General features: G+C 30.7%; 1 protein-coding gene across 1 annotated transcript in view; it reads right to left on the reverse strand.

The window, feature by feature from the left end:
- LOC107446015 (cell adhesion molecule Dscam1) overlaps positions 1–26,176 on the reverse strand; it is a 195,532-nt gene that overhangs the window by 52,620 nt on the left and 116,736 nt on the right. Inside the window, exons 8-12 of the mRNA XM_043052767.3 lie at positions 9,510–9,671; positions 5,722–6,012; positions 3,974–4,093; positions 3,340–3,513; positions 1,071–1,218 (exon numbers count right to left, since the gene is read on the reverse strand). Of these exons, the coding sequence (XP_042908701.3) occupies positions 1,071–1,218; positions 3,340–3,513; positions 3,974–4,093; positions 5,722–6,012; positions 9,510–9,671 (895 nt within the window). The remainder of the gene's footprint in view (positions 1–1,070; positions 1,219–3,339; positions 3,514–3,973; positions 4,094–5,721; positions 6,013–9,509; positions 9,672–26,176) is intronic.

The following is a 26,176-nucleotide window of genomic DNA, read 5'->3' on the forward strand; positions in this document are numbered from 1 at the left end:
ACATTTTAAAAATATAAAATATAAATATTTAATATTAGTTTAAATTAAAAATGTAAGTATTTAGTATTTAATCTAATAAAAAATCTCTTAAAATTGGTTAAAATTTTTTATAATAACTTAAAGCGAATATTTTTTTGAAAGTAGAAATATATCATAAATTTCTGATTTAAGTTCTTTAATATAAAGTTTAAAATGTCAAGAAACAGTCAAAAAATTCATAAGGAATTGAACTCTAAGAATCTACACAATAGCCTTATTTACGAAATTATTTGAAAATTTAAAGTATGCATGTTTCTTAATATAAGTTATGATATAAATCTTATTCGGAAAGGATGTTAATAATCTTAACTAAGAAATGAATAAAGAAATTAAAGTATGCGAATTTGTTGACTTGAAAACTTTAATCTAACGTGTAATTTATTTAATAACCTTACATAAGGAATATGGTAATAGTTTGTAAAGGAAATTTTAAACATGAAAATCGTACTCTGAATTTACATAATAAACTTACCTAAGGCATGGGTTGAAAATTTTGAATGGGCATATTTGTTAATAAAAATTAAGACATTAAAATCAAAAGTGATGCAATTATGTGGGACATCACTTCTTTGGGTGCCAATCAAACGTGACTAAACGTGACCAAAAGTAAGCAAACGTGACCGCACCGCCGTATTAAGTGAGACGGTGCGTCACGTTTGCTTAGCACGCTGTGTAAAACAATTGGTAGTAAATCTTTCTAGTCGCCACTAAATGGCGGTTTAATAAAATGGTCATGATACCACCTTTATAATAATATAAGCATATTAAACAACATAAATATAAGTAATTAAGTGAAAATTTGTTTTAGTTTTAAAAATTAAGAAGATAATAACCCTTTGTCTTGTTTGTAAATTACGTTTTTTTTTCTCAAACAAATTTAAATAAATCTCAGAGTGGACTTATTTCATATAATTTTCACTTTAGCAATTTTTAACTTTAATTTAGAAATAGAAGAAAAATTAAACTAATTATCTTCAAACTTTAATTAAACTAGGAAAATATATAGAAGAACTGAGGAAGAAAATACTTACCTTGTTTCAGTTGTTGCGTCTAGATGAGCCCCATTTTTCTTCCACGAAAATGACATGTGTTTGTCGCCAACAGCTATGCATTCCATCGTCGCTTTTTCACCTTTTCTGGCTGTCATCATGGCGTATTTTGAGACAAATTGTGGCGCACCTTAATGCAAGAGATTAATCCTAGTTAGATAACTTATTTTTCAAAGCATGTACGTTTTTACGTCTAATTTAAAAGTTATTCTAATATACTTGCTAGAATAATGACTTTTCATTCGCTTCGTTTAACATTTGTCATAATCATTCAGCATTTTTTGAGGTTAAAATGGATAGATTGTGAAGCAAATATTATTAATTATTAACAAATTACAATAAACGTATTTATGCGATTTAAAAAGGTTAAGTAATTCATGTGTACTTATATTTCCCTAGGGTCAAAAATTATCAGTTAAGTGAAAGTAAAAATATAATTTTAGCAAATGCAACAAATTTAAAAAATGTTTTTTAAAGATGTCATATAGTTTTTTTTAAAAATTATTAAATATTTTAAAAGGAATGGGAGGCTTAAAAGCTTGTGTACGTCAGAATTAATCAAAATATTCCACTTTGCTTCTTTTTTAAAACTACAACTACTTTATAATTTGCTTTTATACTTAACGAGAATTTATACATTTATATACTAAAATAAATTATTACAAATAGTAGACGAAATAAATTTCTGAAAAAAATATTAATAACATCATCAAACATTTTTTATCGTGTTTTGGCGACTGTTTGAATTTCTTTTACAATTAAATGACTCTGACAGTGAAATATATGCACTTAACTTAATTTGATTATAATTATTTGTTACCTTGCTAATAATTATTCTAATTTCATGTTATTTCTGAAAAGACAGAGCATTCGTTTTAACTTTTATCTAAATTAACTCTGTGTTTCATAGTATTAATCATGCTACTTTGTTGCATTTACTATTCAATAATGCAATTACAGTTAGGTATATTGTATTAGAAAATTTTTATATGTTTGGACAGTTGGAAATGTTTTGCACTTCAATTAATTAGATTAAAAGTGAAAAATTTCAAAAAAACATATCCATTTTTAATTAATTACTCTCATTATAGTTAATTAAAAATTATGATTAGAACTCTCATTACTGAAAATATGGAAAACTCTTCTCAGTTATCGCTTTCATTTTACTTTAATCGCACACTGCATGTAAGTAATTAATGTATTGAACCAAACAATTGTGCATATTTTCTAAAAACTTAACAAACTTGCGCTCAATTGAACCAGCATATCGAATTTCTCAAATCATTGACATTATGGTTCAAATTGGCCCTCATATTTTATTTTAGTCGTGCACTGCAGGTAAGTTGTTTTAAGCGTGTTGAACCAAATTGGTGTTTATATTTGCTGAAAACTTATCAAATTTGCCCCTAATAGGACCATAATATCGTCCTTCTTAAATCTTTGACATTATTTTTCAAATTGAAATGTAAATGAGAAGGAATTATTTAATTTATTACCTTATAAATGCTACGGCAATTTGCGAAATATAATCATATGGATGTTATTGCTCAACTTTAAGAATATAAAAATTTTCTGAGAGTGCAGCAATTCATAACTTGCTTGAATGTCTTTATTCACATATTTGCATATACCTCCATAAAAGTATGGATTTATGTATATATATGCATCCTCAATTTATATTGTGTTTAAGTTTCTCTGAAATCGAGCAAAAAATATAACACAAACTCAAATTTTTAAATATTACATGTTTTCTTGGTAAAAAGAAGGAAGTTAGATTCGGTATGAATGAAATATTGCACAACTTTTTAGTTTGCGTGCTGTAGTAAATTAAATTGAAGCGAAATGTGGCCATACGCTGTTAATATGATATTGACGCAAAGTGAAAAAGTGAAATTTGAGAGAAACTTAGTAAATTCGGTGTAACTGACTTCACTGTCTTTTTCTCCCGATACCTTTCTTTTTTTTTATAGCTGCTTGTTGTAAGTCTATAACAACGTTAGATATAGGAACTCTACCAAGCATGAAAACGATTGCATTTTAAACTCATATTGCTTTTGTGATATTCATCTATTCACCCCCATAGATGGCGCCACTGGTAAACAAGAACAATCGTACCCCCTCTGCCTTAATGGCATACGTCAACAACAACATCGATTCACCCATTTCCTAAACGCATCATGGATATTGTCTTAGAATTTTCCATTAAAAAAGGTATAGTTCTCAAAATAGTTTGTTTGATAAAGCAACTTACTGTGCACAGATAGCCTCACTACAGTACTCAAGCCGGAACCAACTCCATTGTTTGCCTCACACAAATAGTATCCTGAATCAGCTGTATCAACACTCTGGAAGTTCAATGATCCGTTGACCAAAATATGAACGTGGGAGCTGCTGACAATGGTTTTGAACTTTTCAGGTGGCTCACCTATAAAGAAATTCAGTTATAATAACCATTACTACAAAATGTTTCCTTTACGCTATATTGTATATAGTATTGATATTTTAAAATCCTGCTATCTCCAACAGTTATTCGTCACATTTTTATTATCTTTTTATTTTTTCTTCTTTTAAATATCATTGTTTAACTCTTCATGTACATGTAATTTTTTTTTCAGTTTCAATAAAAATTATATAATTGTATATCAAGGGCTGTAATAACATTTCAATTTTTAATAATTTATCATAATAAAAATAAAATGATTCAGTAATTTCACAGTTTCATGTGAGAAAAAAATTATGGAAAACTAGTTTAACTAAGTAAAAAGAAAGTTATCATTAACCGGACAAAAATTACTTGCAATTTGTTCTTGAATGTAATTTCTTGCAGATTTGAGAATTGCAATTTTCAAATTTATGACATGTAGATCAACAATAATTTTCCATACCATTTGATACTTTCCATCGCACATGAGGCAAGGGTACTCCATCTGCTTGACAGTCTAACCTTGCCGGACGTCCTGCTACTGCTGACAAGTCACTTGGTTCAATTATCCATCGAGGAGGGACTAGATAATTAAGAAGAAAAAAAAGGCGTTGTTTTGATCATTTTCTTCGCAAATAACACAATCATAAAACTGCAATAAACGCATGGTATTTTAATAATTTCTTTAAGGACTCGCTTTAAATTACTTTAAGGATTCTCCAAGCCCAGTAACGCAACGCCATTTTTTGAACTTCTGATATTAAAACTTTATTGTTGCACTAGTTATTCTTGTTGTTAAGTTATTAAAATGAAAATTATACAAATTTAAGGATTTCCCAAAAATATAAATACCCTTCTTCTTCAACTGAACTACAGCCTATTTGATGTCTAAATTATCTCAACAAGCTTTCTCCGATAGATTCGAAAAGACGCCATGGTCCAATAACGATTGATTAATCATGTCCTGAGGTCTGCTTACTTTAACCTTTGGGTTCAAGAACTTATTTTTGTTATCAATTGCAACCATTGGATTTACAATTTTATTTATCGAAACATCTGACGTTTTTTAAAATATCTGAAAAATTGTATTCCCAAATGGTTACCTCATAGTGGCAGCAGTAGTTCTTGGCATTATTCACTTCGTGTTACGCAATATCTACTTAAATTTGAATCAAGCCGCGATGGCTCAGGAGATAGAGCTTCCGCCTTCCAATGAGTTGGCCCAAGTTACAATTCCAGCGTTGGGTGGTTGATACGAAGTCTCCTGGCTCTTATCGACCACATTGCTGGCGTAAAATGTCCTCAAAGATAGACGGATTCTGAGTTAGACCGCCTTGCCGTTTATCTAACAATGGGAGTTTTCGTGGTTTTCCTCTCCATGAAACGAAAATGAGGTTTAGTTTTATCAAAGAGTCCTCCATGAACACTAGTTTGTCCCATTGCTTGATCCAGAAATTAATTTGATTTCTGGGGCTGGATCAAAATAAGGTTATGGAGTTGAACATTGATAGTCGCAAACTCAGAATTGGATTGGTTGTTTAACACCGGTTATAACATAAAGTAAATTACAAAATATCAAAAACTCAAATTTGAGAACTACACCAATAAAATTTTAATTGCACGTTTAACCGACATCCTTACATTAAATCATCAAAAATTTCTGAAATTTCAATGTGGAGCTAAATTAAATAACATAATAGTGCAACTACTTTTTCTTTTACAGGATGCTAAATTACATTTGATTACAGGATGCTAAATTTCAACTGAGAATATAGATTGGTAAAATTTCTTTTCACCGGTATATGTTACGGGAAAAAAATAAATTTTTAAAGTAATAATTGTAGTAAAATCATGAATCACTCCGATTGATTAAACATTACTTTACAAATCAAGGTATAATATTTTACGGTAAAAATGAATTTTACCGCAAAAAGTATTTTACGGCTGATTCAGCCAAAGTGCCGTTACTTTATACTGTAATTTGTACCGAAATTTTTTACAGTGCACTCGTATTATGAAGAAAAGTTTTCAGGCCAGACGTGGACTATACGGTTAAGGGTTTTGCAAACCTAGGTATGTGTCCACGTCTGGAAGAAAAGAAAAAAAAAGAAAAGTCTAAAATGTGTCTATTATATTATAGTTAATATTTGCAAGCTAAACAATAAGTAGTAATTAACGAAATTTTTAAGATAAATGAAAAAAAGCACACACCTTTTACAGTAAGCAATGCACTGTAAGATCCTGATGCAACGTCATTCCTAGCAATGCACGTGTAATTTCCGTTGTGCCTGTATGCTAAATTCTTTAATGTGAGGGTGGATACAAACCCTTCATCTGCATACACCACCATAGCATCCAGAGCTTCACCATCTAGCGGTACACCATCTTTCAGCCATGTAGTTGACAGAGGACCATCTCCTGCTACGACTATACAAGTAACTGCTGTTCTCATACCTTCATGAAGGTTTTCTTTAAAGGAAAAACTTGCAACTTTTGGACCAGCTGGAAAACGCAAAAACAGAAAGTTAGCTACCATCTACAATAAAAAGCAATATAGAGACAAAGTTTTTTTGTCGCATTAATCATTAAAATAAATGTAAAAAAAATATTTATATCCGAATGAAACGTACATACATTGCTGTGTTTTTTGACTCAATTGAGGTGAAGATTCATCATATCTGCATTTCCAATACTTTCTTCCAAAAATTGTCAATTTTTAATGTTTAATGGGCCAGACTGTTACTTAGTATAATAGTCGGTTGTTAAAAACTCTTCCGTTATTTAAAACCTTTGCTTTTCATCACACTAAGAAATGAAATTTCCACCATTATGAATCTTTTGCGAGTGAGGCAAACGATTTGCAATGTTTGCCATGGATGCTATTTCTGAGCGAAACCAAACTTTCAAAAATTCTGGATCAAATTCTGGTAAAAATAATGGAACTTTGAATGCATTATCCGTGAATCTATTTTACCGTATAATATTGTAACATAATTTTTATCTTAATATTTATTTAATTAGAGTTATACAGCAATTTTATGGTAATTATTAGTGTGAAAATTACAGTGTATCAGATTATTTGCTCCGTAATATAGTTCTATAAAAAAGTACTAGCGTCGTAAGTGCCGGTACTTTTTATCGTAATTCGATCTAGAATTTTTGACAGTGCAATACGAACAGAACTTTCTCGAGTTTAAGAAGTATTGAATTTAAGTCATGACATCCTGAAATAATCAAATTAATTTATACACTAGTTTTTTTTTATCTGCGCTTTGTTATTCGCGTTGAATCTTTCAGTTTTTTTAAAGTTACCTTAACAATTCATATAAATTTTAAAAAAAATTTTGAGTTTATATACCCTGTTCCCAACATTTGTTCTTCCAATTTGGATATCAACCTTCCAACTTTTCTGCCTTCCTTAAATAACAACATTTTTGATGATAATTTTTTTAAATAAAACATTAAAAAAATTCTGTATTCGTCCATTCGAATGCTGAAAATTGATCATTAGAGCGTGCGTTCAAATGTTGATTGTTGGAGTCATCTTCTATCTGGCAAACAAACAGATTTCGATGAATTTTATTACGCCTTCTTCAAAAATGATTCGTCAGATGATGAGGGTACATTTCTTCTCTCCTGGTTTTAATTTTGCTGTTTGACAACCAACGAGTGTACTTTTCGTTGGTCAATGCAGGAATACCCTATATATAGAGATGCCAACTGCTACGGAATCCACGAAAAAAAAAAGATAGAGAATTTCTAAAATTTGCAGATTTTCGGTAAATTTTTACAACTATTAAAGGTACGACATGGTACGAAAGGTACTTTAGTATAAAAGGTACTTTAAAAAGGTACGACATGGCTTAATGGTAAAAAAGTGGCGTATTATAAGCCTCTGAATTATTTAAAAGCAATGGTCAGTAAAAACCCTATAAATCGAATTTATTAAACCAAGAATCATATTAAGAGACTGCCATTCGAAAATATTTATTCCCTGTCCAAAGAAAGTTGCCATCTCTGTGTATATATCTGAGTTCTGACATCTAAAACTTTTACTTTAAAAAATAGTACCTTTTTTGTGTTTCAGACAAAATTTATCAACTTTGTTACGTTAAATGACTAGCTATTATTTATCTCTAAATTATCTTTTCCGAAAAATATAAGTGATATTAATAAAGACTACTAGCACAGCTTATCTAAAATTAAAACTCAGACAGTGTCATTTCAAACACTGCAAATGAATTTAATGTTTAACAGCAAACTTCAGAGAACATTGACGAGTTGACAATGAAAATATTCCATCCATAATAACGTATTCAGAGAGTTAAACTACGGTTAAACCAACTATAATTAGAGTCAGATAATTATTGTCCCTAAGTGAGGACTAATTTCTCTAATGGGATCCATTTTATGTTTGCTCCAGAAGCGCATTAACCGTCATTTAAATTTTATTCAATGTCATTTAGAGACAGGATTGTCATGCAACGACTTAGCTTTGAGAATAAAACTGGATTAGGTATTAAATAAAATAGTTAATGGAGATATGAAAGTTAAGGAACTCCACAACTGGATATTTGTAAATATTTGGTCAAATTATCGTCCAAAAGAAGATAATGTCTTGGCACATAAAAAAAAGAGTTAAGAAACAATTATTTTTATTTCTATTTTTTTACTAAACAAACTATAATAACAGGCATAGTTACACTGAAAAAAATATTGGTTTATAGTTGGCACTATTTTTAGTGCTGAGGTAAATTAAATACATTTTTTAAAATAGAACTTGCAATTGTTTTCAAGAACAGAACCTGCAAAAAATTATACAAAATCTTCGAAATAGTAATTGTTTGTAAGAATTACTGCAAATATATTACTAAAAATGTGTTTGTTTTTTGTACGAAGCGTTTTTGTGATGAAGTCTTTAAGTTAACTCTAATGCTCATGAGAATATGTGGTGTCAGTGAGCATTAAAAGTGAATAAATACAGAAATAAAACTGTAACTGGTAAAAAGTGAATAAGAAAAATACTGACTGCAGGCACTGCAAAATTTTTTTAATTAAATTTAAACTCAGCACCAAAAATAGTGGCAACTATATACAAAAATATTTTACAGTGTAGAAGAAATGAATTTAACTTGAAAATTAACAAGTTTAGCAGAAAAAAAAAGAAATTGGAATATTTAATTCTTTTAAAATTCATTTCTACAAAGCTAATTTTTGATTACTAGATTTGCTTCGTAAATTAGATTTAGAAAAGTCAGTTCAACCCGAGCACTCGAATGATGGCGCTCACTCTCAAGACTAACATTTTATTTCATTTTATTTGCCAAACACCTGTCACGAGTTAGTGTCTCTAGAATGAGCGTGGTGGCTCAATTGCTCGAAGTATGTCTACTCTCTTTACGAAACAAAATATGTTATCATTGAAAAATTTATCTTTCTGCTTCAGTTTCTTGAAATTATTAACTTCATAAGCTCCTTTTTTAATCAGTTCTAAACAGAAGATTAATGTTTCAATCAGAGTATGATAATCCACAGCTTTATTTATCGTTACGCTTACATTAAAGAAGCTCGCAAAGCAACCAGAGGAGGGAGTAGGTGAACGAATTGAGTATTATCAATGAGCTTCCCAAGTATTGAAAAATTTGCAATTTGTATAATAATGAGTATACAGAAGATTTATGCCATTCCATTTCTATGTAAAAATTTTATTAAAGGATTAAATGCGTTCGTAAAAAGTTGTCCAACACATACACATTTACAAAACAAATATTTTAGAGAAAAGATTTTTAAAATAATTTATAAATTTTAGAATATTAGCATCCAGTAATACCGACGTATGGATGAATTTATTTTGAAATACTTCCAGTAGAATAAATAACATTTTCTGCGATAAATAAAGATGTTTATAAACGTACAATTCCTGATTATCTTGAGAATTTGCGGAGTTTGTCGAGAGCGAAAGCATGTAAATTATTTGAACACATTATGCTTTAACTCACTTCTGATAGAGAATCTGAAAGTACGAGAGACCGGAACACCTTGTTGAGCTCGCACTTCACAACTGTAACGACCATCGTCAACAGTTGGCTGAATTTCGTTGATAACGAGCGTTCCATTTGGGAAAACATGCTGTCGCTGATTGGCTGGTAGAATGCGTCCATCTGCAATTATAAGAGGGAAACACTCTTCACTCTTTTATAAGTGGAAAGATATTAAAACTTAAATATGCTCAGCAAAGTTCTTTATCTAATCTATTGCACATATTTAATATGATTCTTGATGCATTAATTTTAAGAGGAACATTCAAAGCATACCCAATAATTCAATAATAAATTTAAAATAAATATTTAATAATAATAATAATAATCTTAATAATAATAATAATAATCCTAATAATAATAATCCTAATAATAATAATAATAATCTTAGTAATAATTCTATTAGTAATAATAATAATCTTAATAATAATTCTAATTGTGAAAATAATAATCTTAATAATAATAATCTTAATAATAATAATCTTAATAATAATAATAATCTTAATAATAATAATCGTAATAATTAAACTTATCTTAATAATAAATATATGAAATTATAAGAGAGGAGCATTCTTCATTATTTCGTGAGTGGAAAGATATTAAGACTCAAACATGTTTAACGAAGTTTTTTTTATCTAATCTATTGCATATAATTAATGTAAATTTAGATATATAAATTTTAAGAGTAACATTCAAAGCATACTCAATAGTTTAAAAATAAATTTGAAATAAGTAATTGTAAATATCATTATTAGAATATTAAAAATATTGTTTTAATGATTATTAGTAAAATTATTATTTTTATTACTATAATTATATAACAATAATTATGGTAATGATCATTATTACTATTCTATTAATAATATCAATTATTATTATTATTAAAACTATTCGTGGTATGAAGTATTTACCTTCATTACTATTCTATTAATAATAAAAATAATGATAATTAATATATACTCAATTTTAAGACAGAAACACTCTTCAATATTTTTAAAGTGGAAAGGTATTAAAACTTAAACATATTCAACAATGTTCTTTATCTAATCTATTACACATAATTATTATAATTCGTGATGTATTATTAAGAGTAACTTTCAAAGCATATATTTAATACATAAAAAATAGATTTAAAATAAATATTTTTAAAAATTATCATTATTAAAAAATTAAAATCAATATTATCATTATTAGTAAAATAATATCCGTTGCACTCTCCAGTGGATCCCAGCTCATGTTGGAATCGAGGGGAACGAATGCGCAGATGCCCTTGCAAAGAAAGCACGCGACGAAGATCAACCTCGAGCTGTCACCTGTGCAGATGCGAATGCTGTCGCCTGGCGAAGGATATACAACCAGCTTTTTAGCAAGGCAACAATCCCCGATCTAAACTGCCCAAGAAACCTCTCCTCTACAATAGCTAGGCTAAGCTCTATACATTTCAAAGGTATGAAGATCTCGCGCGCCAATATAAAATCCTATCCCATCTGCAAGTACTGTCCTCATTTGCAACTAACTCCAGGCCAGGTTTTTGACTGATAGGCCATTATCGGTTCCCTCTTTCAACTTGGAGCACCCCCATCGAAATTCTCCACAGCCATCGGGCTCCAGAACTTGCAAATCTTGTTATCAAGACTGTTGGAGGACTCTAATCTCTACACTAGCACTGCATGCATAGACACAACAACAACAACAGCAGTTAAATAATATTTTTTATTATTGTGATAGTTAGAATTTACATAATATTATTAGTACTATTAAAATAGTTATTGCAATTATCATAACTGGTATTCTATTTATTAGTTTGATGATAATAATAATAATAAGATAATAATTATTATATGTACTGAGATAATTATTATTGTACTGGTAGTTTTAATTATAATACTACTAATAATTATAATAAAAATTATAATAATTACTTTAATAATAATTATAATACACATTAATATTCGTTTCACAACAATGTAAGTTATAATACTAATTATTATTATCATTATAATGATAATAAAATAATTATTAGAATTATAATTGTTATTATTACAAATGTCGTAACTGAGGTTAATAATAATAATGACTTAGGTATAACTCACATAACAAATAAAAATATGTTGTACTTGGCTGAAATAGTATACATCATTTATTAATATCGTAAAAAATATGTGATAACCATTACAAATGCAATTAATAAAAATATTGTAGTGTATTCTAATCATCCGAAAATATATATTTTTTTGTATTAAATAGGGATTTCTAAATAAAAGTATTTTGAAAGAAGTTACTAGATTTATGTCATGGATGTATATATTAAATATAGCAACTTCTCCAAGACATTCAATTTTATTTCGCAAAATTTAAATAATTATAAAGTAAAATACGGATGCCTATCCTTGTAAAATTCAGCATCGCTTCGATATTGCCAGCTTAATATACAGCTACAGCTCGTCAACTGCCTGAGAGTTTAATTACCTGTTGTTGACATGACAGCTGACGCAGCAGGGGAGAAGTCATTCTCTCCTTCCAAATTTAAACCAACCAATCCCAGGCATCGACCATATTAAGACCCATTGACAGAAAGTGACAAACATGCATATTCATGAAGGTAGAAGTACTGAGCTCAAGATGAAAACGCAAAATAAATTATTTAAAATTAATCAAGATCTTTTTGGAGTGGACAGGTTGTAAAGGTGATTACTGCCAGATTGAAGTTTCTAAATAGCAAGCAAATATAATCCTGACATTGCTCTAAAATTCTCAAAAAATGATTTAGATATCTTTTTAAAATTCTATATTTAAAAGAAAACTATTTTTCACTTATTTTTCTCAAAGAATTAGCTCGTGCCAATGTCATGGCAAATCATAACGGATGTATATAAATGAAAATTAGAAAACTAATCCGAATATGCAGAGTTTAAAAAAACGTTTGGTGGAATAATTGGAATTTCCTAGCTTTTAAAGTTTTAATTGGCTAAGAAAATAAGGCATATACAGGTGCTTAAAAATGCTTTTGCATTAATATTTGCAAATGTTTGCAAATGTCTTTCACATAATTTGACGTTAGAATTTTTCAAAACAATTTCGATAATTTAGAATTATATATAACAGAATTATTTATTGCTGTTATTTACTTCGATTACTTTCTGTTATTTGAATTATTTATATTTTTGTTATTTCAATACATTACTTCTGTACTTAATATTTTGTTCTACTAATTCCAGTACTAGCAATTTACTTTTATTACTTTATTGAAATCTATAATTTATTTCTTTACTATCCATTTACCTATGCACATGTTTATTTTCAATTTGTTCATGTAACTTCTCGTCATACGATCAAATTTTTTAACCCTTTTATCTTTATGTGTCATTCTTGATTCTTGACTATAGCTCCAAAATGAATTTTACATGAAAGTGAAACTTTTTTGTTGAAACCTTTACATTACTTTTGTCTCACTGTGCATGAAAAGTTTTGCATCATTTGTCAAAATTAAAATGAATTCTAAGGAACAAAAACTATTTAATAACAGATGTAATTTATTTAAGTCTCTCTTGAGATGCATATTGGGCTATTTTATAACTGTCATTCAACAGCAGACTCAATCCTGGGTTTTTGACTACTAATGTTCAACTCCGTAGCCTTGTAATTTTGAACCGAATCCAGAAAACAAGGAAACTCCTGGATTAAGTATTGTGAGAAATTTGCCTTCTAGAGGGACTTTTTTGATGAAATTAACCCGCATTTGGGTTAAATGGAGATGGAACCACGAAAATATCTCATTGCTAGTCTGACAGCAAGGAAACTCTAACCCATGATCCGTCTAGGGATGATGGGTTTCATCCATGATCACTGAGGATATTTTTATACCAGCACTGGGATAAATGCGAGTCAGGTGCGGAATTCGTATCAGGCTTGTAACGACCACAGTGCTGACGTAAAATATCCTCAGTGGTTGAATGATCATGGGGTAGAGTCCCTTTGCCGTCAGGTTAACCGTGGGGAGTTTTCATGTTTTTCCTCTCCATGTAACGCAATTGCTGGTTAGTTCCACCAAAAAGTTCTCCACGAAGATGAATTTCACCCAATATGGATTGATTTCAAAATTACAAGGCTATGGAGTTGAAGCTAAGGATTGGTTTCAAAATTACAAGGCTACGGAGTTGAAGCTATGGATTGGTTTCAAAATTACAAGGTTACGGAGTTGAAGCTATGGATTGGTTTCAAAATTACAAGGCTACGGAGTTGAAGCTATGGATTAGTTTCAAAACTACAAGGCTGCGGAGTTGAAGCTATGGATTGGTTTCAAAATTACAAGGCTACGGAGTTAGTCGTAAACCCGAAAAATTGGGGCGGTTGTTTAACGACGGTTATAAATTAAAATAAAATAAACTAAAATCCACTGTGGGTGTCTGACAGACTACAGCTGCTGTAAAGTTTAGATTAATTGTTTGTGGGAAACGCGTTTTCTTATATAAATCGCATTATTTTAATTGTTTGCGCCACATGTATTGATGCAAGAAATAAATTTAATGTATCGATATATATGAAACCTAACACAAAAATGTTTTAGATCAATATTTTAGCATCATCTTCATAAATGTTCAGATAAACAATCAAAAATAACAATATGTATCATTTGAAATTTTTGAGAAAGCATTTCTTATATGAGGCTAATTAAATCTGGCTTGAACTTCAAAAATTGAACTTTTACTCGAACGAAAAAGCAATTACATAAGTTAGTTGTGTTAAGCCAATTTGAATTTTTAAACTGTAGAAACAGTTACCCAATTCCTTTTCACGATCGATTCCCTGAGGCTTGCTTTTTTGCAAATATTCCTTTTCTTTTTGCATAAACTTAAAATATAAAAAAAATTCTGTTTCCATTTCAAATATTCATCTCTAGTTCTCGAAAACCCAATCTAGTTTGTTTTAAGTGCATTGAGGCTATTTTTCCAACATCCAAAAAATCAGAAATATTTTGATTAAATCTTTTATTTTTAGTACTCATCTCATTTTGACAAAAAAGCGAATTAGGTAGAATGTTTATAATATTAAAAATTAAACTGCTCGATAGTGTCTTTAAAATGTTAATATTCTGAAATTTTTTAAACGCTAGTTTCTTTTAATGTACAACTTTTATATAAATGCAATACGAAATTTTGTGCGTATTTTTTTAAAACTTTTTATGAATTCGCAAGGTTTTTTAATTAATATTTGTTTTTAGTTCATTCTCAAATATTAAAATATAAGAAAATTCTACTTTCATCAAGAAAATAGTTTTTATATGAAAAGACTTTTCTCTAGGTTTTGGCATGAGTGAAAACAAAATGCAGTAGATTGAGCCCTATTTGCATTGGCACACGTAGAAGTGAAAAAATTAAATTTGGGATTTCTTAAACATGCGTTTATTTCATATGATACATATAAGAATATAACAAAATAAACTGAGCGCATTTCGCATTGACACGCGTAGAGGTGAAAAACCTTTAAATGGAGATTTCTCAATCACGCATTTTTTTTTTTTTTTGAATGATTCAAGTCAGAACAAAATAAATTGAGTGCTTTCGACATTGACACGTGTAGAGGTAAAAAAAAAAAGAAAAAAAAAGCCCCCAATTGTAAATTTTTTAAACTCTGAACTTTCTAGACTTGATGCCATTGATACTTGACTTGATGCGATGCTTTTTTTCAAAATTTCTTTACATGTAATGAACTAAAGAAATCTACATTGTAAATAATTCTGACTGAAATTCCGATCTCAAAAAGAAATTACTAAACGCGCGTATCGAATCACAAAATTTATTTTATTTAGTAATATAATTTTATTTCAGGAAATCGGGAATAATATGAATCTAAATACATTCGTTTCAATTTAATAATCGGTTCTACAATAAATTCAAACCCCACGAATTCTATTTTTATGTCGTGTTTGAATGTTTGTGTGGATATTTTTTAAGTTTTGATACATTTCTAATTTTAGAAAAAAAAGTATGTGAAAAGATAATTTATATAGTATATAAAGTTATTCATGTCTTCTAGTCTTACTCATATCATATAAAATTCATAATTCATATCTTAAAGATTTATTCGTATTCTTTAAAAATTAAATGAAATTTTATTATTTGAATCGTGCATTTTTATAGAAATGTATTTAAACTAGCTTATGCACTTAAAATATTTATATCAAAGAGTTTAGTACATTTTCAGAATTTTCATTCTAAAATTACGATATAATATAACCAACAACAATCAGTTCAATCCAATAAATACAAAACTTACGGTTAGAACATTACCGTTAACAAACCGTGCGTATGAAAGACCGTAAATTCAAACTATACGGTTTTGTAACCATTTAAAATTAGCATGGTTTTAAACCCGTAGAAATGAAATTTTACTGGACATTGGTTGTGGTTAAGTTGTGTTTTGTAAAGCAAACCCTGAAATGTCACTTTATTAGTTCTACTGGCGCCATCTATTATGAAGGTTGGAAAATACTTGACTTTTTTGTATGAAGCCGCTCTGTGGTGTCGCCATCTATGAGTGAGTAAGAGTTTCGCATCCCGATAGTCCAGGATCCTCAAATGAGGAGTACAGCACACTGAAACCTTCTCATGTGTTGAAAGAGAAGAGAAAATGTGGCATCAACTCTGTAATTCGAAATCCGTTCAACCGTTTATGAGATTGGTAGATTAGCCCCATTAATTAAAGTATGTACCCAACTGCAAAGAACTAAGTGGTTCTACAAGGTGTTCGCCACGCTATTATCACTATAAGATTATTGAGAATCCACTGTTGTGTTAGGCAGCCGATGATGGAAAATAAAAATATGAATTTATATTCGTGTCAAAAACTGGCTTAACTTCTATGGTGAGCTATGGATCTAGCCTCACCTAACTTTATTTAAAGCTTTAAGTTTATTTAACACCGTTGGCAACGTTCGGTTGACAACTTTAGTTGTAATTTGATTTTTAATTTTTTCAGCTTTACTTTTCGTTCTCGGCCGTCAGATCAGATGGTTGTGTTCTTGTTTTAGTTAATAAATTTAGTTTATGTATGAATAATATTTGTTTCTTTATGCATAACGCTCAATAGACCCTCGAAGACACGGGGGCCTAAAACTTCCTGTTTTCGAAGCAAGTGTTCGATTTTCATTGGATGTAGGACTAGTTGGCACAGATAATATATATATATATATATATATATATATATATATATATATATATTTTCTTTTTTACCGTATTAGACGAAAACAGTCAATTAACTATTCTTCCCACAGTAAGTTTGAATGTCGTCTTTGTCATGTGTATTTGACTGTTTTGGTTGAATGTGGTAAAATAAGAATTAATTACTTTTCCGGAAAAATTCTTATAATGAATGTTTAGAAAATATTATGCAGAATTATACGTTGTTGTTGTTGCTTATCCCCTTGGTCTAGAGCCCTAGACCATGTCGCATCAGCAAGTCATAGACAGTCTCTCCATCACTCATCAGTTGCCTCACAGAGGCACCAATGCAATCCAAGAAATGAGATAGAGAAGCGATGGCCGAGCAATGACAATATACATAAGTCTTTTCTTTCATTCTGAAGGTCAAACACTTTATATGGCCGGTTTTAAGTCTTGACAAAGCTGTTTAAACAAATCTAGGACAAGTGCACTGCAAGGATAATCCGGGGCATTTTGCGGCATACCAATCATGATCTGGTGGGTGCTTCCACGCTGAATTTACCTTAGCTAACTTCAGTGAGTGAACCTCAGACACTAGTAGTTTAGAGGAAAGGGGAGTAGCAAGTTCACTCCCTTCCTTGGAAAGCCGATCAGCAATCTCATTCCCATAAATACCCACATGGGAGGGGATCCACTGCAAGTGCACCAAGCCGATCTGAGACAAAGCAGTCAATTGAATTATACGTAATGTTATATTAGCATTTATTAAAAAAGTTTCCTGTAAGAGACTTGTTAGAATAAATATTAGAGGGAAACATTTTTAAGAGAAAGTGCTACGCCTATTATTTCCCTTTTGGATAACTTCCTAACTATTGTTGAGAAATATTAAAATATGTCTTTAATGAGATTTTTCAATCAAAAACTAAATCGTAAGAACGGGATTTTGTTCAGTATCTTAGAGCGATTCAGTATGCAGTATTTTCGAGCTAATTTAAACCGTTAATTTTTCAAAAGTAATTATCAGAATTATAAATGTAGACCTATCCTATACTTTTAGACATTTAAATTAAGGAAATTACTTAATTTTTTAAGTATTTTGCTGTCAATATTTTAGTCTGCTGCTTTTTCTTTATCTTTTTATTTTATTCTAATCCTAATTGTTTCCAAGTAAGCCAAGAAGAGTAAAAATAACTAGAACTATTCTTTAGAAAGTTGAAACTTTAAGAAAGTTTAATATTAATGATTTCTACGTGATTAAGAAATACTGTACATAAGTATGTCTCCTCAAACCAGGGTAAGTTAAAAGAAATTTCCTAGCATTAATGAAGCAATCCAGGTTTCGTTAATATTCTAGTACTTATTACTTATTTAAAAAGCATCTACTATTTGAAAAAATTTCTCATTAAAAGGGCATAACTACATTAGTTCAAACTTAGTTATCTATTTTATACTAGTTTATAATTACGACTTATACTAGTTATAATAGTTTTAAATGACGAATTCTTTGCATAAGTTATTTATTATTTCATTATTTAATTGTAACTTCACTGAAGATTTATTTTAAAACTCATATCTAACGATTTCTTTATTTCGTTAATCAGTTTCAGATAATAAGTCTTCAATTTTAATAACGAAACAGTTTTTCCAGAACTTTAACTATTCAAGAAAGCATTATCCCAATCTAACGATCAAGTAAACTTAATGTTTTAAAATTGTTATTCAAAATGGTTTTATAAGTTTGTCAGTACAAAGCTTCACTAAGTTTTTTTTCTCCTTTTAACATATAAGAAAAGACAATTTTAATTAAAAATTTTATTTTAACCGATACTATTTCTCTTCAGAAAAAAATGAAAAAAAAATTATGCGTGTTGATTTGATTATTGATATTGACATACATTGTAAATAATTCCACATGGAATTCCAGTATAAATTACCAGTACGTTGAGTGCCGGAATTGTTTACCATAAAATATTTCTTTACCGTAAAATTAAGTGATACAATTACCGTAAAATCATGTGATGCAAAAAGCTAGTATACCGCATTTTTTCCAGTAATATTTCTTGAATTATTTCAATTAAATTAATATTGCAGTACATCACATATATCATATTGCATACATATAAATATTTTATGATTATTGGAAAGACTGAGTTGAATTTTAAAAGCAAAGCTGGTTTCCTCTTTCTGGAAGGAAACTGCTTCATTTTTTTTATTTTCCAACTTTTGGATACTCAGTTTCAGTTTTAATAAACAAAATAACCTCCTTAAAATGACTTAATTTTATCAATTATTTTATAAATTTACCTTTAATTCGTCAATCATTAAGAATTAAACGAAAACTTGAAAAATTAACATGTATGTATAAAAAACTAATATGATAAAGTTAAAACTAAAATTTGTATATAAATTCGACACATTGTAATTATGCAATAAAATAAAGAAAATGAATTTAAAGCACAAACTAATTAATAATTCATAGAAAACAAATACCTTTACTGTTTTCTTTAATTCCAAAATATTTTTATTTCTTTGTTCTGGTGTGAAATATAATCTCAAACTTATTCTCGCCACCGGAGATTCTGCGTTATAATTTATGCGATCTTTTAACAGTATTTTCTTATGTGCCTAATTTATGTACCTTTTGGACAAAAGAATAAATGAATGTGGCTAAAATTACATATGCACCGAAGAAAGATCCTGAATTGATTGCTTTTATAATGAGAACCGAGGTAGAATGAATGCGCGCATTGCTTCGAAAAGCTTTTAGCTACTGGAAAACGTAACTCTTTATTATCAAAGCGTAACTAGGTTTAGTTAATACTATTTTTTGATGTTTAAGTGCAAAGTAATGGTTAATAAATGACCCTTTTAGAAGCTTTTCCTTGTTTCAAAGGGAGCATTTTCGAGATTTTATTTGAGAAAAACAGCATGAAAAATACCATCTACTGCATTGTATTTAATTATTTTTACATAATAAATCAAACTGGATTGGGGGTTACTATCAGAATGTAGCTCCAGTGTGAAGATAAAGATAAAGGAACAATTAGTCATCAACATCAATTCTTTGAGTATAATATTTATTTGAATATCAAAAGGGGCGCAAAAGTAAGGCCAGTTCGGTTAGAGGTCATTAAAGGTTATGGCGGTTGTTATGGGGCATTTGACTGTTTTATAAAAACTTTTTAGTGTGAGGTTATGGCTGTTACAAGCTATATCTTGTTGTGTGGTATTTGTTTAGTTATCGTGAATTAAGTGAAGATAAAGATGAGCAATTAGTCATCATAAATTTTTTGAATATAATATTTATTTGAATATCATAGGGGGAGCAAAAGTAAGGTCAGATAGATTAGAGGTCATTAAAGGTTATGGCGGTTGCTATGGGGCATTTTACTGTTTCATAATTTTTTTTAGTGAGAGGTTATGGCTGTTACAAGCTATATCTTGTTGTGTAGTATTTAGTGTTTAGTTATCGTGAATTAAGTGAAGATAAAGATGAGCAATTAGTCATGAACATCAATTCTTTAAAAATAATATTTGTTTGACTATTATAAGGGACGCAAAAGTAAGGCCAGTTAGTTTAAAGGTTATTAAAGGTTATGGCGGTTGTAATGGGGCATTAACTGTTTTAAGAAAAATTTTTAGTCCACGGTTATGGCTTTTACAAGCTATCTTGTTGTGTGGTGTCTGTTTAGTTATCGTAAATCGAAAGCAGGCTATGGATGTTATAGCCTAAGTATTTTTGTCATATGTTTCTGAACTAGTTGTTATAGATCAAAACGCATAAGAGTGAAGACTGATACAAGCCAATTAATTGTCAAATGGTGTCGGTTTTGTTATTGTTTATAAATAAAATCGCATTATCGCTTGATTGTTAGAATCTACGACTTGTTGAGTGGTGTCGGTCTAGTATCGGGGGTAATTTATTGGGTTGCTTAGAAAGTAATTTCGTTTTTACCTTATAAGACGATTTTCTTTTAGAGGATGCATAATTTACGAAGTTATATATTTTTCATTTTTGTCCAATACTTTTTCCCATCTTTCTGGCAGTAGCACGATTCCCAACTCATAAAACTTTTGTTCTATTCTGGTAAAAAAAGAAAAAAACTGATTCTGGTGATTTTTAACTCCCTCATTTGAAGTAAGGATATCACGGTCTAAATATTTTTGTAGAGACTTGAACAAGTATTGTTGACAAACCACTTCTCGTCCCTAGTGAAGATACGCTTCGAAAATGCATAATTTTCATGACGTTTGTGAGGCAAATCGCAGACTTCCAATGAGACGGCACAAACTACTTTCCGTTCGAGCATGAGGAACCTATGTGTCCAATGTCCCAACCATGTGTCCCAACACACATGGCATGAGGAATCCATGTGTGTTGACAAACCATTTCTCGTCCTCATTGATGACACGCTTCGAAAATGGATAACTTTCTAGACGTTTGAGAAGTGAATTGCAAATGAGACGACACAAGCTACTTTCCGTCAGAGCATGAGCAATCCATATGTCGAGCTTTGAGAATACACCTAGGAGATGAACGATTGATTTCAACTAAGTTTATCTTCCAGCGATTTCATGAGTTAGTGCATTCGCCAGTTTGCATGATTTTGTTTCGTTACTACAACCATTATTAAACATCAATTCATTAGTATATAAGACATGTTAACTCGAGGTGAGGTCGATCTTAAGGTACCTTTCGATAAATGAACTCTGGCATTATCGAATGCTCTTTCCGTAAATTGGTGACCCGTCGACGTGATATGAACTCGTTTACATCGAATGTAACGCCCACTTCGATGGATAGTCCTCATAGAACAGTTGTCATATTATTTGTGACTGCGTCATTGTGCTCTTTACGCTATTGCTTCCAAGTCTCAATTTTACACCCAACAGAATTTTGCACACACTCAACTGCAAATAGCAACACATGTGAGACCATAAGCATAACAATGTTCTTAATACAGCTCTCTCGGTCTTTCGCAAATACGGCAACTAGTGGTATCTGTTCATAGTCGTTGTTGTAGTTCATTTACGTTGCACTAGAGCTGCACAATGGGCTATTGGCGACGGTCTGGGAAACATCCCTGAGGATGATTCAAAGACAAGCCATCACAATTTTGATCCTCTGAAGAGGGGATGGCACCCCAATCTCGATAGCCCAGTGACCTGCACGCGAAGTCGAGCACTTTACGGTAGAACAGTTTAGCGAGGATCAATACCGCACATCCTCGGTCCCTATGCAAACTAATCTAAGTGGTTACCCACCCACACACTGACCACAGCCAGTGATGCTTGACTTCGGTGATCTGTTGGGAGCAGTGTCTTACCGATAAGTCCACTGCGGGAAGTATCTGTTCATGTAATTCTATCTATGATAAAATTCTAGTGGGGGAGTAATGTTAGGGGAGAGTTGTGGTGTAATTACCACTACAATTATTAACCATCAATTCACTAGTATATAAACATGTTCACTCCATTTGATTTTGAGGTACCTCTTGATAGATTAAGGTCGGCGTTGTCGAAAGCTCTTTCCCCACAATTTAGGGCCTTTATTGTGTCATCATCAGCCTAAACTGGCGAAGTGTATCTTAATCGAAGTTTTGCCGGATCAAAATTTTGAGAACCAATTTTGGCAGTGGCCAATATATGGGTCCATGACTTAATATCTAGTGGTGTCAGGCTAATTATGGTGAGCATTACACTGGAATGTAAACTGTAGCTGCATTCTAAAACCTTTAGACATGTAGTGTGAGTCCAAAATATGAGGATCGAACACGTATGAAGGCTATGAATGTCAAAATCTAATATATTTCCGCCCCAAGATGTCAGTATTTAGAGATCGAATTGTATCTTTTAGTAGTTACTGTATCTTTTAGTAATCGAAGTTTTGCCGGATTAAAATTTTGAAAACCAATTTTGGCAGTGGCGAATATATGGGTGCTATAGTCCATGACTTAATATCTAGTGGTGTCAGTCTAATTATGGTGAGCATTACACTGGAATGTAAACTTCAGCTGCATTCTAAAACCTTTAGTCATGCAGTATGAGTCTAAAATATGAGGACCGAACATGTATGAAGGTTATGAATGTCAAAATCTAATATATTCAGCCTCAAGATGTCAGTATTTAGAGACCGAATTGTATCTTTTAGAAATTATTGTTTTAAATATTTAAGTAATAAGAAAATATTAGACGTGGAAAAAAAATCAACACAGCTGAAAAACTTTCAATTAATTGATCCCAATTTTCATGTAATATGCGTCCCGCAGTGGGCTGATCGTTAAGACACGGTTCCCAGCAGATCACCGAAGTCAAGCATCACTGGCTACGGTCAGTGTGCGGGTGGGTGACCACTTGGATCAGTCTGCGTAGGGACCGAGGGTGTGCGGTATTGGTCCTCGTTAAACTGTGCTACCGTAAAGTGCTCGACTTCGCTTGCAGGTCGTCGGGCTACCGAAGCGGGGGTGCCATCCCCTCTGCAGAGGATCGAAATTGTGATGGCATGTCTTCGGATCATCCTCCGGGATGTTTCCCAGACCGTCGCCAATAGCCCATTGTGCAGCTCTAGTGCGACGTAAATGAACTACAACAACAACAACATCATGTAATATGCAGTTTTAATTTTAACAGGGTAAGACCTTAAATGTATTGCTTAACTAGAAATCATATTTTAAAGGAGGTAATTAAATTCAAAAACGTATTGTATCCTATTTCAGACGCTTCAAATATAGACAGTAGCTTCAATCTGGAAAATATGGTTACAATAGTTTAGCAGCAAGAGCTAGAGGAAGTTTTGCCCCTTGAAATATTAATTTTACTTTTAAAGTATTTTACTATGTTTACGAAATTATTTAAGGGAGTCAAAAAGTATTTTAAGAAAACTGCCAAACAAAGGGGCTCCCGATTCTTCACCTTAACTTTATTAAGCTTAATATTTACCGAATTGCAAGCAAACATAACTATTTCAGAATTTAAAACTAAGTTTACATTTTACAGATAACTATTAAAGCTTTTTTGTAATAAGATGTGATTTTTTAAAGCTAAAAAGTATGAATGAACCTCTGAGCCATTATTTACTTTTTAAAATTCTGTTTAGCTCACGTGTGCTGTTGGAAGTTAAAATAAATAGCGAAATTTTTATTATTTGTTTTTGATTTTTATGAGAATAATGTTTGATATAAAATTTAATTCACTGTTCCAATAATCTAAAGTAATATAATTGCAACTTTCTGTATACATTTTAAAGCAAAATTCATTACGAAATTACACTTCTTTTGTTTCTAAAAGGTTTTTGATTCTTATCTAATTTTACATTAATGAAAAAAGACTTTATTTTTGCTCTTAAAACTGCTCAAGCAAAATGTATCTTCATTTTAGTTGCATTATATTAAGTCGATTACTTCGAACCAATTAGAATTTGTAATTACAACATAAGTTTTAAGGAAACATTTTTTTTTAATTCCTTTTTTGTGAAATCTTAAAAGTGAAGCTTATTTACTTAATTAGCTATTTTCTTCTCATTTTTTGGATTAGGAAGACGTTATTATTTTGCAATTACATTAAAGCAAGGTTTTTTTAGGGATCTAAATGTATGGAAATTCTTAAAGGGGAAAAATTACAGCTTCAAAATCTTTATTTTTTTTAATGTTTCCTATTTATCATAAGAAACATGCTTTAGTATTTTATATGAAAAAAAAATCAAAGGGATAAGTACGCGTTTTTTTTTATAACAAACTAATGTGTTTCTATAATGGTTTCTGAAAATTATTTTTTATTTTAATTGCAAAAAACAAATTTCAATTTTGCGTAGAAAAAGTAGTACTCTTGCTTTATTTATAGAATAATTTTACGCTAGTAGGAGTTTTTACTATGAAAATTGCGCAAAATATACCTAATAATTCGAATCAAAGTTCCAGAATTAAATTGCGGTAACAAGTTTCTCTCTTAAAAATATGGTTTAAAGAAATCCGAATTTTTGTCCAATGTTGTGCGGAGCAGATGAACATGGTTGGTTCTAATGCCACTTGCCACACGGACAAGCCTGCTAGGTGAAACCGAGCAAATTTAACGCAAATTGTGCGATTCTTGTCTTTAAGTGGCGCCATCTATGGCCAAGAATTCGACTTCTGCCACATCATACGTTACACCTGTTTATAAAGCTGACCCATTCATACATCCATTCATTCATCCACAGATCGTAATTTTGACCTGAATCAGAGAACAATCGATCTCCCATCCAGTACCCCCAGAGGAATTGATTTGTTATGGAAACATGGAGGACTTTGCGACTCGACAGAATTTTTCCGTGCATCAGTCACCAACTACACGGGGAGTCTTCGGTCAGCTGGGTTCGAACCCACGAACTCTCGGACATGGGCCCAGCGCCCTACCGACCAGGCTATCCCGGTCTTACAACAGATAGTTAATGTGGATGGTGAAAAGTGAGGTAGATTGAGATAAGGTAAGACTCTCAGACTTTCAAGCTCTTATAGCTTCTCCAGATACGGGAAAAGGGTCATACTATTATTTCAATTTTATTGACCGAAGATTGTGTATACATTCGTGTGCATAATTTAACTTTTGGCTTATTTCGCTATTTCTCAAAAATGTTTAAGTGGATAGTATGTATGTTATAATGTGTTATTGCGACTGCCACTATATAGAGCTTCCTATTGTTCTATGTATTGGGGAGTACAACTATGGTTTTTAGAGCATCCTGCTACAATCCCGGTGGTCCTCTGCTTGAATCCTGCCAGCAGCCAATGAACATCTCTCTCAAACATTTCTTCCTTCACATTGCTTTTCCTTAAAAATGAATGTATGCTGTTTCAATGTTGAATGGCTGTCAAATTTAATTATTAACCTTTTTTACAGAATAATTATTATGAAAATCTTCATTTTCATTTACTGCGTAATTTTTTAAATTTAATAGGCATATTCATTACAAATTGAAAATTTTCATAATTTTTCAAATATCATGTTTATTCTTGTTATAGAAAATTCAGCCATAGTTATTAGTAAAGCTGTCAGCAAAGCACTTTGAATTTTAAAATAAAAAATGTTTTTGTGATTATTTGAGGATTTTTTCAAAAAAAATTTGTATATTTTAAAAAAATATATTGCTTAATGTTAGATTTTTAAAAATTTCAACCGCTGTTGTTTTAAATATTTTATGTTTTTAATGTAAGCAGTGAAACCAATTCTAAATCACAATACACTATACATAATGCCAAAATTTCCAGAATATGATAAAATTTACCGTGCTTCTGTCTCAATAAAAAAACAAAAAAAAGCACGGTAATTTTAACCGAAGCCCTTCGATAATGATTTTTGGTAAAATTTACAATAAAATATGATTTAATTAGCTTACCGTTTGGCAATAAACGTAGTAAAATTTGGTAATTTTATCATGATACTTTAGAGCTTGTTAGAGTTGCGTTGTAGTAGCAGAGGGTTCTGTGAAGG

The sequence above is a fragment of the Parasteatoda tepidariorum genome, chromosome 10 (assembly GCF_982258835.1).
Source record: "Parasteatoda tepidariorum strain Cologne lab strain chromosome 10, Ptep-v5.0, whole genome shotgun sequence".
Classification (NCBI taxonomy): Eukaryota; Metazoa; Arthropoda; class Arachnida; order Araneae; family Theridiidae; genus Parasteatoda; species Parasteatoda tepidariorum.